The sequence below is a fragment of the Pongo abelii genome, chromosome 17 (genome assembly GCF_028885655.2).
Source record: "Pongo abelii isolate AG06213 chromosome 17, NHGRI_mPonAbe1-v2.0_pri, whole genome shotgun sequence".
NCBI classification, from domain to species: Eukaryota; Metazoa; Chordata; class Mammalia; order Primates; family Hominidae; genus Pongo; species Pongo abelii.
In genome coordinates, this window is record NC_072002.2 from 38374052 (window position 1) to 38391921 (window position 17870).

General features: G+C 41.0%; 2 protein-coding genes and 1 pseudogene across 2 annotated transcripts in view; all 3 read right to left on the reverse strand.

Moving 5' to 3' along the window:
- Positions 1-119: 119 nt before the first annotated feature.
- The window catches only part of OSBPL1A (oxysterol binding protein-like 1A), a 110505-nt gene continuing 92754 nt past the window's right edge, over positions 120-17870 (reverse strand). The window contains 8 exon segments of the mRNA NM_001133772.1: positions 120-1361; positions 3228-3318; positions 4743-4866; positions 5493-5609; positions 8487-8613; positions 9575-9664; positions 10540-10647; positions 16185-16367. Coding sequence (NP_001127244.1) covers positions 1259-1361; positions 3228-3318; positions 4743-4866; positions 5493-5609; positions 8487-8613; positions 9575-9664; positions 10540-10647; positions 16185-16367 — 943 coding nt within the window. The 3' untranslated portion in view covers positions 120-1258.
- Positions 8515-17870, reverse strand: part of DKFZP469O0726 (protein) — a 224864-nt gene continuing 215508 nt past the window's right edge. The window contains 4 exon segments of the mRNA NM_001135369.1: positions 8515-8613; positions 9575-9664; positions 10540-10647; positions 16185-16367. The gene's annotated coding sequence lies outside the window, so the exon portion shown is untranslated.
- On the reverse strand, positions 8665-8783 carry LOC112129973 (5S ribosomal RNA; annotated as a pseudogene).

A 17870-nucleotide genomic window follows, 5' to 3' on the forward strand; every position in this document is an offset into this window, starting at 1 on the left:
TCTCCTCGGCCCTGGGAGCTATGGTACCACAAGGACTTCTTTTGTAGGACACTTCTAACAATTTAGGATAGTATTAAGTGGCAACATTAGTATATTTGAAATTTTAAAAGAAACCACACTTTTGGGGAACATTCTAAAGCCTTTATTTAGCATCAGGTAGATTATTTCATTATAACACTTGTTAACTTCAAGACAGCAATTAAAATCACGGACTGGCAGCTACCTAAGGCCCCTGGGAGCAGTATCTCAGTCTGGGGTTTGGGTGGATAAATACTATAAGATTTAAGATTAATGTGCCCCAATTAAAGGGGCAAAACTACTGTACAGTAGGACTCCACACATATTTTAAGTACACAGGTACCTTGCAAACTTGAAATGCACAAGACCTCCTTTTATATAGTTTGATACTTACATACATGAGTGCAACTTAATTTCTCTAGTGGCATTTGCCACTGGAAGTGGAAGCATTTAACAAGGTTTGTCATTATGTAATGGTGATTAAAATCTATATTTCTAGGGCATTTTTGTGAATTGCTAGATTTTATACATATTTTCAGTTCAAATGTAAACTTAAACATTTTAATGACACTGACTGCAGAAAACTGTAAAAGTAAATTCAGAGCACTAAGTAAACGAAATACTTTTCCAGTTTAATTCTTTAGAATTTTCAAATCAGAAATATCTATTCTGAATATTCAGGCATTTTTTTCCTTCTTGGAAGATGGAAGGGGTAAAATTGGGAGGATTAGTATGAATAAAAGCCATCTTATCAATGGAGTCTTTATAAAATGACATAACCTCTACATTTGAGCAATAAACATTGTATAGGAGGAGAGTTCTAAATATGTCAAAGGTTACATCTAAAACATTCAAGCATGACAGCATAAAAATATTCAAAATAACTTGATTTGGGATTACTATATAGTTCCATAAAGCTAAAGTTACATTTAGGTATAAACCTTCAGTAAATATGGCAACAGCAACCATAAAAAGCATATTCCCCAGCAGTTTTCTCTTACCTCTATATAAAATAGTATTCCAAATAAGTACGTTTTATAGCAAAATTATGCATTTTTCCTAAGACTTTCATCACCAATATCGCCTTATATCCTGCTTTTGTTGGGTGAAATGCAGTTATCTCATGAGTGTTTTTTCATTTTTTTTTTTAAAGATAAGTAGAAACCAAGGGAAAAAAATTTAAAAACATAGGTTTAAGACTTATTTGTAGATTAGCCAAATACCCTGACTTGTATGCATTTTAATAAATGTCAGGCAAATTGAAGTAATTTCTGTCCCAGTAGCTGCCAGAGTAAATCCAGTCCTGTGCTCCATTGTAGGGATTAGGACCTTGATGGAACCACCTGTTAAAAGAAAAAGGACAAGACTTACAGGGGAAACTATGGAAAATCACAGGCTGTTTCTTCACTAGCTTGCAGTATTATTCTATTGCAGCAACTCATTCTGTGAGTGAGGGATTTCTAAAGAGATGCTGAAGTGATGCTGTTTTTCTGCTTAGGTAGGGAACAGGTCTGTGGAATAATATTCCAAAAGGGGTAATGATACCATGCAAAAGGCATATGGATTTCCCACCAGGATCTAGCAAGCTACTTGACAGAAGCAGGATCTTCTAATAGGTTGGTTTGAAACAATGTATTTGTTTAACCGGTCTACCCTCTATTTGTTTAACCGGTCTACCCTCTATTTGTTAACCGGTCTACCCTCTATAGACCCTCAATGTATTTGTCTAACCGGTTTACCCTCTAGCCTGGGTCTTATTTTCCACAAGGCATTTTTTTAAGTAGTTGGGAATAAATTAGGATAAGGAAATTAACATTTACAGCATACCCACAGCAGTATGTAAGGCACCTGGTTAAGTGTAAATGCCCTTTAAACTCTTTTTTTTTCCCTTTGAGAAGCAGTTTTGCTCGTGTTGCCCAGGCTGGAGTGCGATGGTGCGATCTCAGCTCACCGCAACCTCTGCCTCCCGGGTGAAAGCGATTCTCCTGCCTCAGCCTCCTGAGTAGCTGGGATTACAGGCATGCACCACCACACCCAGCTAATTTTGTATTTTTAGTAGAGACAGGGTTTCTCCACGCTGGTCAGGCTGGTCTCAAACTCCTGACCTTGTGATCCGCCCGCCTCGGCCTCCCAAAGTGCTGAGATTACAGGTGTGAGCCACCGCACCTAGCCCAAACTCTTAAACTTCCATTTTACAGATGAGAAGCTGAATGTCTAAGCAGTTTAATAACTTGCCCAACCTAGTAACTGATGGCAAATTTAGGTTTAAGGTTAAAGACCATGATTTTTCTAATATACCATGCTATACATAATCCAAAAGACATGAATAGACATTTCTGAAGACATACAAATAGCCAACAGGATATGAGAAAATGCTCAACATCACTAATTATGAGGGAAACGTGAATAAAACCCACAAGATTATCGTCTTACACCAGTTAGGATGGCAATTATTAAAAAAAACATGCTGGTGAGGATGCAGAAAAAAGCAAGCTCATACACTGGTAGTGAAAATATAAATTAGTACAGCCATTATGAAAAACAGTATGGAGATATTTGTTTTTTTTTTTTGTTTTTTTTGTTTTTTTTTTGAGACGGAGTCTTGCCGTGTCTCCCAGGCTGGAGTGCAGTGGTGCGATCTCGGCTCACTGCAAGCTCCACCTCCTGGGTTCACGCTATTCTCCTGCCTCAGCCTCCCGAGTATCTGGGACTACAGGCGCCTGCCACCACGCCCGGCTAATTTTTTGTATTTTTAGTAGAGACGGGGTTTCACCATGTTAGCCAGGATGGTCTCGATCTCCTGACCTCGTGATCCACCTGCCTCGGCCTCCCAAAGTGCTGGGATTACAGACGTAAGCCACCGCGCCAGGCCAGAGATTTCTTAAAAAAACTTAACTACCATAGGATCCCGCACTCCCACTACTGGGTATCCAAAGGAAAGGAAGTCAATGTATCAAAGGGATACCTGCAACCCCATGTTTATAACAGCAAGATTCACAATAACAAAGATATGGAATCAACCTGTGTCCATCAATGGATGAATGGATAAAAGTCAGTGGAAATAACTTTTTTTCAGGCCTGGGACAACTCGGCAGGGTTTGCGTTAGATAGGCCGTTGCTCTGGGGTCACAGTGTCTGGCATCCCTGCCTCGTCTGCACACAGCAGCCTGCCTGAGGGCTCAGCCACACCCCCTGACTCAGGCACGCACCTCGTCTTCCAGTCCTCTTCTGACTTGGACCTGTTTTTGCGGGCTGCTCTTTGTTTTTCCTCAAGTCGTTTTTTTTCTTCACTAGCTTGATCTAAAATAAGAACATCAATACAAACCATTAACACTCTACATAGAGGATGCCAGGCACAGTATTAAGCACAAGAACTTCACAAAAGAACCATCTACACATATCTCCCTTTTATTAGAACACAAATACCAGAGTCAAATATCAAGCAAAAATTGTAACAGATACCTGGGCTAGTAAGAGGCAGAGCTGGTATCACAGACGCAGCATCTCTTTGACAGCCTATGCTCTTAACAACCTTGCCAAGAACAACCTGTTTATTCTTAAGGCCAAAACAACTGTGTTAAAATTCTTCAATGAAAAATTGGGTGTAAAAACTAAATAAATGTGAAATTATTCTAAATTCTTAGACCTCACAGAGCTCCTTCAGATGCCATTCTTAAGAAATTTAAACTGTCTTCCAAAATACTGCTGCTGTGTCTCACTTTTTCTCCACCGTGGCACTATGACATGTTAGATGTGATGGTTCTATCATAAGAGGCTGCCTAGTGTGGGAGAGGATGTTTAGCAGCATCCCTGGCCTGCAGACGCCAGTAGTCCCTCCTAAGAAGTGACAACCAAAGTCTTCAGACTTTGCTACATGTCTTCTTGGGGGGGAAAAATGCCCCCCTTTTGAGAACCACTGAGTTGGAAGAAATTTAACACTATAAGATAAAAATGGGCTGGGTACAGTGGCTCACACCTGTAATCCCAGCACTTTGGGCGTCTGAGGCGGGTGGATCACTTGAGGTCAGAAGGTCCAAGACCAGCCTGGCCAACAGGGTGAAACCCCATTTCCATTAAAAATACAAAAATTAGCCGGGTGTGATGGCAATTGCCTGTAGTCCCAGTTATTCAGGAGGCTGAGGCACAAGAATAGCTTGAACCCAGGAGGTGGAGGTTGCAGTGAGCCGAGATTGCGCCACTGCACTCCAGCCTGGGAGACAGAGCGAGATTCTGTATAAAAAAAGAAAAAAATGTTGTAATTGATACCCCATTTACCCTGATGTGATTATTACATATTGTATGCCTGTATCAAAATATCCCACATACTACATAAGTATAGACACCTACTTATACCAACACACAAAAACATTTAAGTTATAATTAACCAAGGGGAGGCCACACTCTCCTCTGAGGCTGACAAGGTGCTATGTAAATTCTGAAGTAGACAGTGACTTAATTAGTTGGAATATGCCTCTGGCCATCTCCAGTATATTAAATTCTCAGGGGAGTATTACCACAATAATATGAGCTAATAAGGTCTGCTCAGGTTTCCAAATTTAAAATAAAAGTTACTGAATTTAAATTGAATGTTAACTCAAACTTAATCTCTAAAAGAGACTAAAAACGCTAGTACCCCAATGATGCTAACAATCACCAGGAATAAAACAAAGCATCATCCCCCGAGAACTGAGTCTTCACTGGTGGCTTTGGCGGATGCTGGTTACCTATCTCTCCATTTTCCATGGCTCTGATGTCAGGCCGTAACCTGCAGTCTGTCTTGGGAATCACACTCTCCATGTCTTTGTCTACTTCATTCAAAACCATTGCAAAACTAGTAAAATTATACATCTGAAAAGAAGCAAAAGGATGAAATTAAAATATGCCAAGGCATAATGCAAAATGAAACGTCCTGAAAGTAGAAGAGGGTTGACTTGACAATGACCCCCTCCCTTTCGTGGTAACAATGGTCAGTCTTTCTCAGATCACACATATCTAAATGTTTTCACCAAAATCTGCACCATCTGTGGGTATCTCTCAAAAAAATCTCAAAGCAGGCTTTGCAGAATAAATATCCTCTATCATGATTAACTTTAAATAGAACTCTAAGCAAAAATCAACATTCTTTTATCTTCATTAAAATCATTCCTTGCTGGGTCTGGAGGGCTGGTACTGACTAGGCTGCACCAGCTTATATTTAATAAGGACCAGTTTTACCGCTAAGTAGCTATTAAAGAAGCCCCAGTGAAGTCCTAACCCAACACATCCTCCCAGCCAGATGCCAGAGGGATGGACAGCATGATGCACTTACGATGCGCTGAGCTAAGGCAAGAAGGGAGCACCTGGGAGCCAGTGGGGGCTCAGGATGCCAACCTGCCTGTCTCCATGCTGCCTGGGCTGACCCTGCACGTGCCAGGAAAGAGCGCCACAATGCTGAACACAGACAGTGAGGCCACAGCCAGCAAGCCCAGTCTCACCTGGGCAGAATTTGGAGGCCGTGGGGCTATTCGCCATAGAAGAACGCTTCCAGGGATAATGAATACACTTTCAGAATCCGGCATTGGCATTTCATCTGACTCCTCAGAGGTGCTCATCTAGAAAAACCAATCAATGAACAAAATTTAAGTAGCAAGTTTTAAGATACAGTCAAGCACCACATAATGACATTTTCGGTCAACAACAGACTGTAAATATGATGGCAGTCCCGTAAGGTTATAGCGGAGCATGTATAGAAATCTGCTATATGGCCTTTGATATTGGCACTGCAGATCAAGTAAGGGAAATGAATGATACTCAGTAACGGTGTTAGGACTTTTGGCTTTCCACATGAAAAAAGAGATATACATAAAAATACATACACGATCTAAGTTTGTGTAGGTACACTGTATGAGGTTCACGCAATGATGAAATCACCTAATGATTTCTTAGAACATATCCCTGTCCTTAGGAAGATACATATACACTTACAAACTGTAAACCATCGTTTATTGCACACCACTAGAAAGTAAACTACATGAGGGCAGGGACACTGTGACTTTCTAATTCTTATATCCTTACTTTGAACACAGTGTGGGAAGCCAACGGATACCTGCTGAATGCCCGAGTGGGTGCTAAGAGTCTCACAAGCTTCGTGTGTTGTGCCACTTAGTGTTATCCACATTTAAGTCATTATCATCATCACTCTTTCCTATAGGGTTTTATGTTTTTAAGGCTGTTTCCTTTTTAAAAACAAAATAATTCATTTGAGTATTTATTTTTAATATTTTTGAGATAGGGTCTTGCTTTGTTGCCCAGGCTGAAGTACAGGGGTGCAATCACAGCTCACTGTAACCTCAAACTCCTGGGTTCAAGCAATCCTCCTGCCTTAGCCTCCCAAAGCATCATTTGAGTATCTACTAAGGAACTACTGGAGGCCCAGCCACTGGGGTGCTAGAGAAGCACCATCACTACCTGACTTTCGTGGAGCTCACACACCAGAGAGGAACAATCTGAGAACAACAAAAGGTTACATTCTTGGGGAAGTCAACTAAATGTATCAATGGCACAAAACCAGAAGGGATCCTGAATGCATCTGATGAAAAGAGAATTTTTCATTAGATGAAACACAGGGAGCCAGCGTTTCCTCGGGCTCCCCTCCCCGCAGCCCAGCTATGCTAGTGCTCTATGTATGTGGTCTTTATGCAACAACCCCTCGAGGAGAGGTCATGACCGCTTTTTAGACATATGGAATGAAGGCTTTGGAAGGGTAAGTCATAGTCTCAGCATCACACAGTGAACAAATCTAGAACTACTGGCTGAGACACATTCAGTGAATATACAGTTTACAAAATAGCACAGAGGTGACAACGCTAATGACACAAACTTCCCGCAGCGTCTGTGTTCAGGAACGTCAGAAATCCATAGTAGGCAGACAGGAACACAGGAATGAGAGAGACCAGAAAAGCAGTGGATGTGTGAGAATACCTGCTCTCTCCAAGAGGGAAAAAATACTTTTTCACAGACTGACTGGGAATTTAGGGAATATAAGGAATGTTCTCTGGAATTTCACCAACATTCTCAGCCATCCGCACTCTGTGAAGAGGCTGGAAGGCAAGCATGTTGGGGAGATCGTCTTTGTCAAGGTGCCTCCTATTAGCAGGAGCTGCCGCCAAGGAGTTTGTGCCGGGGGTCCCAGAATCCTGGACATGCCCTTCTCAGCCCCATCAGTTTCCTGCTGGCTGTAGAGCACAGTCAGTGCACAGTTCCCGTGGGCAGGAACACGGGATATAAAGAGGGAAGCAGAACTGTGCACACACAGCTGAAGGGATGCAAAGAAAGAAAGAAACAGGCCCAGCCACAGGAAAGCAGAATGCTCTGGCTGTTTAATAAACCTCTTTTCACTTTGGGAGCAAGGCCAACTCCGTCTAAAAAGAAAGTCACTCATAAATACACCTTCTGCTTTTGAGGGATCTTAGGGCTTCCTGAACTTTCACATGCATAAGAAACGCTAAAGAGCCCCAGAGACTGGTCTTCAGTAGGTCTGAGGTGAAGCTGGGCCGCCTGCACTTCTAATGAGCTCGCAGATGATGCTCAAGATGCCAGTCCGAGGAAGTACTTTTGGCAGAAATGACTTTATCAGTCTTTACTATGAGCAGATACTATTCTGAGCCCATTATGTTTGTTAACTCATTTAACAGGTAGGTGCTATTATAGTGCCCGTGTTACAAATGAAGGCACTGAGGCAGAGAGATGAGAAATCTCGGCTTGTACTGCTCATCACCGGTGGGGCTAAGATTCTAACCCAGAGTTTGCACTCGGAACCATTATCTTGGTTACTGGAAAGGAATCCGTCCTCAAATTTTTCCTGTCCAAAGAGGTGCAGTCCTCGAGCATTTATGCCAGGAGGGAAGGGGCAGGAGTTTGCTAACCACTGGAGCCTGCTTGGAACCACGCGACAAGAAGCCACGTATGTGCCTCCCCTACTGGGATTTAACTGTCCCACAAAGAAGAAAGTTTAGTAAGAGGAAAGCAGCCCAGGGATGATTCCTTTAACTACAAGTCTCAACTTCAGTAATTTCACGATAAGGAACAAGGCAACAAAACGGGTGATAAGCATGAAAATGTCAGAGATAATTTTGGAGGAAATTTTAAATCTTCAACAATTTCAACTTTCAATGCACATAAACAGGAGGAAAAGAAAATTTGTTTCATTAAGATAAACTCCAACATTCCAAAGCTATGTGAATTAAAGCAAAGCTCCACATATAACTGCTCCACAGTTAAAAAACTGGTAGGTGTCCACATCCTATACAAGGCTATGCCGAGTACTTGTTAAAGCAAATGTCTGATCATTAAAAAGAGAAAAGTGACATGCATTAGCAACAAGGAAGAAGAAAGTCAAACTGTGACCCTAGAACGAGCCACCTCCAAAAGGATTAGTACACATTGAAGAATCCAGTTATTCCTTCGATACCACCTTACAGGATGTTCACCTGTTTGCTGTTCTTCTTCTCTTCTGTATTTTTCTTATCATTTTTTTTGTAAGCATCAAACGTGGCAGGGTCAACACTGTATAAACATTCAGTCCACTTCCCATAGAGGGCACAGAGCTTCTTTTTGCTGTCAAGAAAAACTGATGTTTAGTTAACAAACCAGTGTTTGTTTTTTTAAAGCCGACAGCACCTGGTATTCCCAGGCGGTCTCCCATCCGAGTACTAACCAGGCCTGACCCTGCTTAGCTTCCAAGAGCAGATGAGATCAGGCGTGTTCAGGGTGGCATCACCATAGACTGTTGTGCTGCAATTGAATATTACTATAAAGGTGTGTACGACTCACAGAGTCTCACTCTGTCACTCAGGCTGGAGTAGAGAGGTATAATCATGGCTCACTGTAGCCTCAACCTCCTGGGCTCAAGGGTTCCTCCCACCTCAGCCTCCAGAGTAACTGGGTACACAGGCATGCGCCACCATGCCTGCCTAATTAAAAAGAAGTTTTTTTGTAGAGACAGGATCTCACTATGTTATCCAGGCTGGTCTCGAACTGGCTGCAAGCAATCCTCCCCACTCAGCCTCCCAAAGTGCTGGGAATATAGGCGTGAGCCACTGTGCTCAACCAAATCAGGTTCTTTAATGAAATAAAACTTCCTTGCAGAAGAAAGATTTTTCAACTTATTAGAATGCTTGTTTCCTAGGTTATGGCAATGTTTTCTTGTGTTTTTTTTTTTTTTTAGATGGAGTCTCGCTGTCACGTGGGCTGGAGTGTGGTGGTGGGATCTCGGCTCACTGCAACCTCCGCCTCCCAGGTTCAAGCAATTCTCCTGCCTCAGCCTCCCAATAGCTGGGATTACAGGTGCCCACCACCATGCCTGGCTAATTTTTTTGTATTTTTAGTAGAGATGGGGTTTCGCTATGTTGGCCAGGCTGGTCTTGAACCTGACCTCGTGATCTGCCCACCTCAGCCTCCCAAAGTGCTGGGATTATAGGTGTGAGCCACTGCGCCCAGCCGACAATGTATTTTAATACCGACATTTTATCTAGTGAACAAAATCTATACTATTCAACATTTAAAAGCGAAATTTTACCTTTTATCTTGAATGTAGCCTTCAACTTTGTGTAATTCCTTACCAAAAAGGCCACATGGCTTAAAATTCAACACACATTTGTCCCCAGTCCTATAAAGAAAATATTAAGTTCAGATTATCATTTATTAGCACAGCAGCAGTAGAGAAAAATAACTGTGATCACTTTTCTAGCAGCAGCTACTGTTTACGGATTTTCTCTGTGTGCCAGGCTCCATACTAAAGTGATAATGATTAATCCCCGATTGGTAATCTTCCCACCATAAAGAAAAGGTATGTGAGGTGCAGAAAGAATACGTGACTTGCCTAAGGTCACAAAGTAGAACGGGAGCCCAGCTCTTTCTAGTAACTCCTATGCCCTGTCTCCCTGGCCCCCAGTAAACAAAGGAAGCAAAATGAGCTGAGATTGGAATTAAGGTTCACAGAAGCCGGGTAAGCTGGGTTCACCCAGTCTTCCTTAATCAGAGACTTTAATGAGCCCTTTTTATTAAATAAACGGGCTTCTAGTCATTCAAGAGATAGTTATATTGCCTGATCCTTTTTTTTTTTGAGATAGAGTCTTGCTCTGTCATCCAGGGTAAAGTGCAGTGGCGCTATCTCGGCTCACTGCAACCTCTGCCTCCCGGGTTCAAGCAATTCTCCTGCCTCAGCCTCCCGAGTAGCTGGGATTACAGGCACCCGCCACCGTGCCCGGCTAATTTTTTGTATTTTTAGTAGAGAGGGGGTTTCACCATCTTGGCCAGGCTGGTCTCGAACTCCTGACCTTGTGATCCACCCGCCTCGACCTCCCAAAGTGTTGGGATTACAGGCGTGAGCCACCACGCCCAGACTACATTGCATGATTCTTAAATTTTCATCAGCCTGTTCTAGAGCTTTTCTTTAAAAACAAACAAAACAAAAAAACTGAAGTCCACTAAAACTGCTTGATGAAAACTGAAGGAATGGACGAAGTATCCAAGGTGACTTACTTGTGGTTTATGATTTCCACATTGCCGTACTGTTCGATCCACAGTTTACCCACAATGATATTATGCACACAGCAGGTGGGATTTGTCCATGTATATGCCTCATTGTGTCTAAAAAACAAAACCAAACCCAGAAGCATAAGTGAGAGGTATCACTTTGTTTAAAAAGTACACTTGCTCCAAATGCCATTACTCAGAATAACAAACGAGGCTGCTTGAGATAACTACGTTCTAAGACTTTAAAAATTCCACTGATGTTAACTCACCGTAAAATTGGGATAATTTGCCCATTCTTGTTTCTTAAAAGGGAGTAACAGCTTAAGAAAAAATTCTATACTTCCATCAGACTCCAAATAAACTAAGTACATAATCATTTTAAGCATTCAAAAGTGTCATGAAACATTAAAAAAAGCTAAAGTAGAGACAGAAAATAAAAAGTCTATTTAGCACTTTCTAGAGAAAGTACCCTCCAGCTCACCAAAGGAAAAAACTCATCTATGTGAATAAACTCCGATTTTATAATCCTATATACCCAGAGGAATAGAAATCATTCTACCATAAAGATACATGCACGGGAATGTTCACTGCAGCACTGTTCACAACAGCAAAGACATGGAATCAACCTAAATGCCCATCAATGATAGACTGGATAAAGAAAATGTGGCACACATACACCATGGAATACTATGCAGCCATAAAAAAGAACAAGATCATGTCTTTTCTGGGAATATGGAGGAGCTGGAGGCCATTATCCTTAGCAAACTAACGCAGGAACAGAAAACCAAATACCACATGTTCTCATTTACAAGTGGAAGCTGAATGATGTGAACTCATGGACACAAACAAGGGATGAATAGACACTGGGGCCTACCTCAGGATGGAGGTTCGGAGGAGGGAGAGGATCAGAAAAAATAAGTATTGGGTACTAGGCTTAGTACCTAGGTGACGAAACAAACCCCCATGACAACAGTTTACCAACAGAACAAACCTGCACATGTACCCCCAAACCTAAAATAAAAGTTAAAAAAAAAAAAGAAAAAGTTTTATTTTACTTTTTATTTTTTTTGAGACAGAGTCTCACTGTGTCACCCAGGCTGGAGTGCAGTGGCGTGATCTCGGCTCATTGCAACCTTTACCTCCCAGGTTCAAGGGATTCTCCTGCCTCAGCCTCCCGAGGAGCTGGGACTACAGGCGCGTGCCACCATGCCCGGTTAATTTTTGTATTTTTAGTAGAGATGAGTTTTCGCCATATTGTCCAGGCTGGTCTCGAACTCCTGACCTCAGGTGATCCACCCGCCTCGGCCTCCCAAAGTGCTGGGATTACAGGCGTCAGCCACCGCTGCACCTTCATATATTTGTCCTTAGATATGTGTCTTTTAATTTACATAAAGTAAAATTCATTTTTGTTGGTACTCAGGTTTATGCTTGTACAAATCTGTGTAACTACCACCAACACAATCAGAATCCTAAACAACTCCTCCACCCACAAACACTTGGCTCATGCTTCTCCTGGTAGTCAAACCTTTCTCCACTCCTAATCCCTGGATCTCCAACTCATTCCTTATCCCCAACAACTGATCTGTTCTCCATTGCAATAGTTTTTCCTTTTCCAGACTTCATATAAATGTAGATTACCTTTTGAGATTAGCATCTTCAATTTGTATAATGCACCTGAAATTCATCTGTGTTGTTCTACGTATCAATCTTTGTGCTGAGTAGGATTCCGCTGTATGGATATGCCATAGTTTGTGTGACCATTCACCCACTGAAGGGCATGTGGGCTGTTTTCAGTTTTTGGTGATGATGAATAATGCTACTGTAAACATTTGTATACAGGTTTTGGGATGAATGTAAGTTTCCATTTCTCTAAGGTAAATACCTAGGTGTAGTATTGCTGAGTCATGTGGTAAACATCAGGTTAACTATATGAGAAACTGCCAAACTGTTCTCCAGGGTGGCTCTACCATTTTACATTCCAACACCAACAATACACAGGTTGAGCATTCCAAATTCAAAACTTGGACATCTGAAATGCTCCAAAATCTGAAACTTTTTGAGCACTGACATGACACTCAAAGGAAATGCTCACTGGAGTATTTCAGATTTTGGAATTTTGGATTTGAGATGCTAAACCAGTAGGTATATTGCAAACATTACAAAATCTGAAAATATTCAAAATCCAAAACACTTTTGGTATATTTTAAAAAAGGGATACTCAACCTATATGAGATTTCTAGCTCCTCCACATCTTTGTCAGCACTTGGTATTGTCAATGTTTACAATTATTTTGATTTTAGACATTGTGATAGGTATAAATATAAATTGTAACAGGTATAAATAGGATATCTCATTGTGGTTTTAACTCTGCAGTTCTCTAATAACTGATGCTGTTGAACATCTTTTTAAATTTTTATTTAGTTTTTTTTTAGAGATGAGGTCTTATTCTACTATCTAGGATGGAGTGCAGTGGTGGATCATAGCTCACTGCAGCCTCGAACTCCTCAGCTCAAGTGACCCTCCTGCCTTAGCTTCCCTAGTAGCTATGACTACAGGCATGTGTCCCCATGCCTGGCTAAATTTATTTTATTTTATTTTTTTTAGAGACAGAGTTTCACTATGTTGCCTAGGCTGGTCTTGAACTCCTGGCCTCAAGCAATCCTCCTGCCTCAGCCTCCTAAGTAACTGGAATTATAGGTGTGAGCCACCGCAATCAGCTGACAGCATCTTTTCATGCACTTATTTGATCATACAGAATAGATTCACATTTTTTGCCCAATTTTTTATTGGGCAAAATAATTTTTTATTGTTCTTTTTTGTTGTTGTTGTTTCAGAGACAGGGTTTCACTCTGTTGCCCAGGCTGGAGTACAGTGGCGCAATCATGGCTCACTGCAGCCTCGAACTCCTGGGCTTGAGAGATCCTCCCACCTGAGCCTCCCAAGTAACTGGGACTATAGGTGCATGTCACCAAACCTGGCTATTTTAAAAATCTTTTAGTAGAGACAAGGATCCACTATGTTGCCCAGGCTGGTCTCTAACTCCTGGGCTCAAGTGATCCTCCCACTTCAGCCTCCCAAAGTGCTGGGATTACAGGCATGAGTCACTGCGCCTGACCTTATCATTTCCTATTGTTGAGTTTTAAGAATTCTTTATATATTGTGGCTATAAGTCCTTTGTTGGCTATATGATTTGCAAATAATTTTTACTATTCTACAGTTTATCTTTTCATTCTCTGAACAGTATCTTTCAATATAAGGTTTTTAATTTAATAAAATCTAATTTATCACTTTTTGTCTTTTATGGGTTATAATTTTGGTATTATATACATAAGAGTTCTTTGCCTAATCCAAAGTTGTAAGAGTTTCTTCTATGTTTTCTTCCAAAACCCTTAGTTTTACATTTTATGTAAATAATCTATTTTGAGCTGATTTTTGTAAAAGGCGTGAGGTCTAGTTTGAGGTTCATTTTTTAACATATAGATGTCCAACTGTCTCCACAGCACAGATGGTTGTCTGTGGAAAGGACTATTCTTCTTAGCTGTATTGCCTTTGCACCTTTGTCAAAAATCAACTGACCACATTTCTGCGGGTCAATTTCTGGATTCCCTTCCCTGTCGCATTAATCTATACTTTGTCTATAGTTTGGCCACCACCACATTGTCTTGATTACAACAGCTTTAGCGTTAAGCCTTAAAATTGGGTAGTAGGAGTCCATCAATTCTGTTCTTCCTTTTCAAATTATTTTGGCTGTTCTGTCATTTGCCTTTCCATACAAACTTAGAATTTGTAAGTTAGAATCAACTTCTCTGTATCTATTAAAAATCATCTTGGGATTTTGATTTGGATTGTGTTCATACAGATTGCTTATAGATCAGTGAGGGGTGAACTGACATCTTAACTATAATTGAGGCTTCCAAATATATCAAGACACAGTGTGTCTCTGCATTACTCAGGTAATTCTTGATTACTTTCAACAGTATCTTGTAGTTTTCAACATACATATCCCTGTACATATTTTGACATGTGCATTCTGCCATTGAGCCTATCCCAGTTATTATATTCTATTACTATATTTTTAGTACTAAAATTTCCAAAAATATTTCTATTTTTTTTTTGGCTAAAATGTCTTTTTCTATTTTAGTTTATTGAGATTTTCCTGTTGCTTGGTATGCTGAATGATTTTGGATTGTATTCTGAACACCTGAATATTATAAGACTCTGTCCTCTTAACCTCTTCTGGAGAATACTGATAAAAATTTTGTTTTAGTAGGCAATTAACAGAGTTTCAGGCCAGAAGTCCTGACTCTTCTCCTGTGGGCTTTGATTCCAGTGTCAGTTTAATTTTCAAAGCCTCTGTAGTGCTGCTCAGATCCACCCCTCAATAGCCATCCAGGGACCTGGCTCTCAGGCCACACAGCATTTCAGATCCTGAGGCCCTTGTGTACCCTTCTGGGTCATTTCAATGCATGCGTGTAGGGATGAGCATAGGAAATAATAATGCAGCTTCAGGGGACCCCTTTCTTGAGCTCCCTCCTCTTTGTGGTTTTCCCAACACGCTTAGACACCAGGGGGCGCTTTCTCTCCCCTCCAGCTGGCAAGCTGGGGTTTGAGCCTCTCTGCTCTGTCTTGTATCTCCCACAACTAGGTCTTCTTCTGGGGCAAAGGGGTAAAAGAAAAGAAAGAAAAACAAGTAACAGGAATTCTGTCACACTCTCTGAACGCCAGGGGTTCCTTTACTCAGTTTCTCTGGCCAAAGAGAAGGACTCTGAGTTTGAGGTACGTGTGTTATTGCCACAGCCACCATCGCAGCAGGAGTGTAGCTACAGACCCTAGTGCTTGCTTTGGGGCAAGGCTGTGAGACAAAATTAAAACAGGATTTCCCCTATTCTCTACTTCCTGCAAGGGTATCTTTCTAGGTCCTTTAATTAGAAAGAAAGAATTACTCTTAGAACTTTTTCGGTCGGCCTCCAATCCCCAGTTCTGCAATTTGCTGCTCTGATTCTAAGCCAGGAGATTTGGGAGAAATATATAAAACCAGTAAACTCACTGCCATATTGGCGTTCAGGTTTTGATTTCTCTCCCCAGTCTGCCTGCTACTATCTACTTTTCAGAGTCTTTGGGTTGTTGCTTTGTCTTCTGTCCGGGGTATCTAGTTGTAATCAGTGTTAAAGAGATAGGGTATCGTATGCTTATTCTATCCTAACTGGAATTAATTGTGGATTTAAAGCTAATCTTGCAAAAGAAGAGAACTCCCAATTTATCTAACACCTAACATGTGCCACACAATTGTCATTTCATTATTTCTCAGAGTGAATTCATTCAGAAAGATCTGTAAACAAAACATTGGCACAAGGATATAAAAAAGCATGTTTCATAAGAACTGTCATGAAGCAATTAATTCCATCAATCTTAAAATAGCTCCAAACACCAGAGTCAAAAATCAAGTTAAACTATTTACACGTACCCAGATTAATTAGCAATGGCTACTGCCATGTTTCTCAAATTCATTTACATAGAGGTAGACAGTTTGCACTGTATGAAAGCTGTTTCTTTTTCTCCAGCTTTTGAACAATAAGGTCAGCTAAGTGTGCATGTCTACACTTACAGGCAGGTCTACGTGAAAAGAGTGTAACGGCTTGATTAGAACTCACTCAAGGAGCTCCAAGGTGATGGTTCCTTTGGGTTCTGCTTCTACACTCTTCCCCCAGAATTTCAGTTTGGGATAGATGGAGCCATGAAAGATGAAGTCATTGTTTAATCCTTCAGCATGAAATGCACTGATTGGTGGGTGATGGCTGACCTGTTCGGAGATGAGTCTAAATCCAAGGTCATCTCTTAAGATTAAAAAAAAAAAAGAAAAAAAAAGCAACATTATAATTCACTCTATCATTAAACATGGACATAATGGCCCTTTCAAAGTGAACAATTCTTTTGTTGTTGTTGTTGAGACAAAATCTCGCTCTGTCGCTCAGGCTGGAGCAGTGGCGTGATCTTGGCTCACTGCAACCCCTGCCTCCCGGGTTCAAGCACTTCTCCTCCCTCAGCCTCCCAATTGTAATTGGGATTACAGGCATGCACCACCACACCTGGCTAATTTTTGCATTTTTAGTAGAGACGGGGTTTCACCATGTTGGCCAGGTTGGTTTTGAACTCCTGACCTCGTGATCAACCCGCCTCGGCCTCCCAAAGTGCTGGGATTACAGGCGTGGGCCACCATGCCCGGCCAACAATTCTTTATTCTCATTGCAATGAAACAACTTAATATATGAGAAATTATACAAATACAACCTAAACCACCAAATCCAATGTTGTAATGCTAGCTACTTGAACAAATTAAAATAAAGAACACCCAGATGAATTTGAATGATTTGCATGAAAAAATATTAGTCATGTAAATTTAAAACATATCATTCCTTTTACATTAAAATAGAGAAATCTAGTGTGTCCACTTTCAAACATCTAGGGAATAAATGAGATCAAAACTTGTGCAGAGAAAAGGAGGAACACATAGAAAAACTAAAGCCAAATAAAGTCCCTTAATCATATATAAACAAGACACAGGCTAGCTCAAGCAAACAGAACTGCACTTACGGATGTAGTCATTGGCTTCATGCAAACAATATATACTTATGCTAATATATTTTATTTATATTTTTTAATAAAGAGATATTTTTATAAGAGGGCCTCACTGTTGCCCAGGCTGGAGCGCAGTGGCTAATGACGGGTGCAACCCCACCACTGACCAGCACAGGAGTTTTGACCTGCTCCATTTCTGACCTCCCTCTCCTGGGAGGTCACCATATTCATGCCAAACTTAGTGCAGACACCTGGCCAGCATAGTGCACTGCAGCCCAGAGCTCCTGGGCTCAAGAGATCCTGCTGCCTCAGCCTCTCAAGTAGCTGGGACTATAGGCCTGTGCCACCACGACCCAGCTAATAAACTTTAAATGATTATTTTTAGGAGATATACCTGAGGTTAAATGACGAGTTAATGGGTGCAGCACACCAACATGGCACATGTATACATATGTAACTAACCTGCAGATTGTGCACATGTACCCTAAAACTTGAAGTATAAAAAAACAAAACAAAACAAAAAAAACTCGATCATGCCTTACGATCTACATAAGGAAAAAAGGAGGGTGATTAATCCCATGTGATCAGGAATACCAAAATCCTTGCAATTATTTCTTATAATGGTACCTTTTATGTATGTTTCAGTATTTTTGACAGTCTCTAAAATAATAGCTATCCTAGAAACAAACATCAAAATTGTTAACTTGCTCCGGTCCTATATAATTGCTATTGGTGATGACCAATATGTATGTATTTCTCCT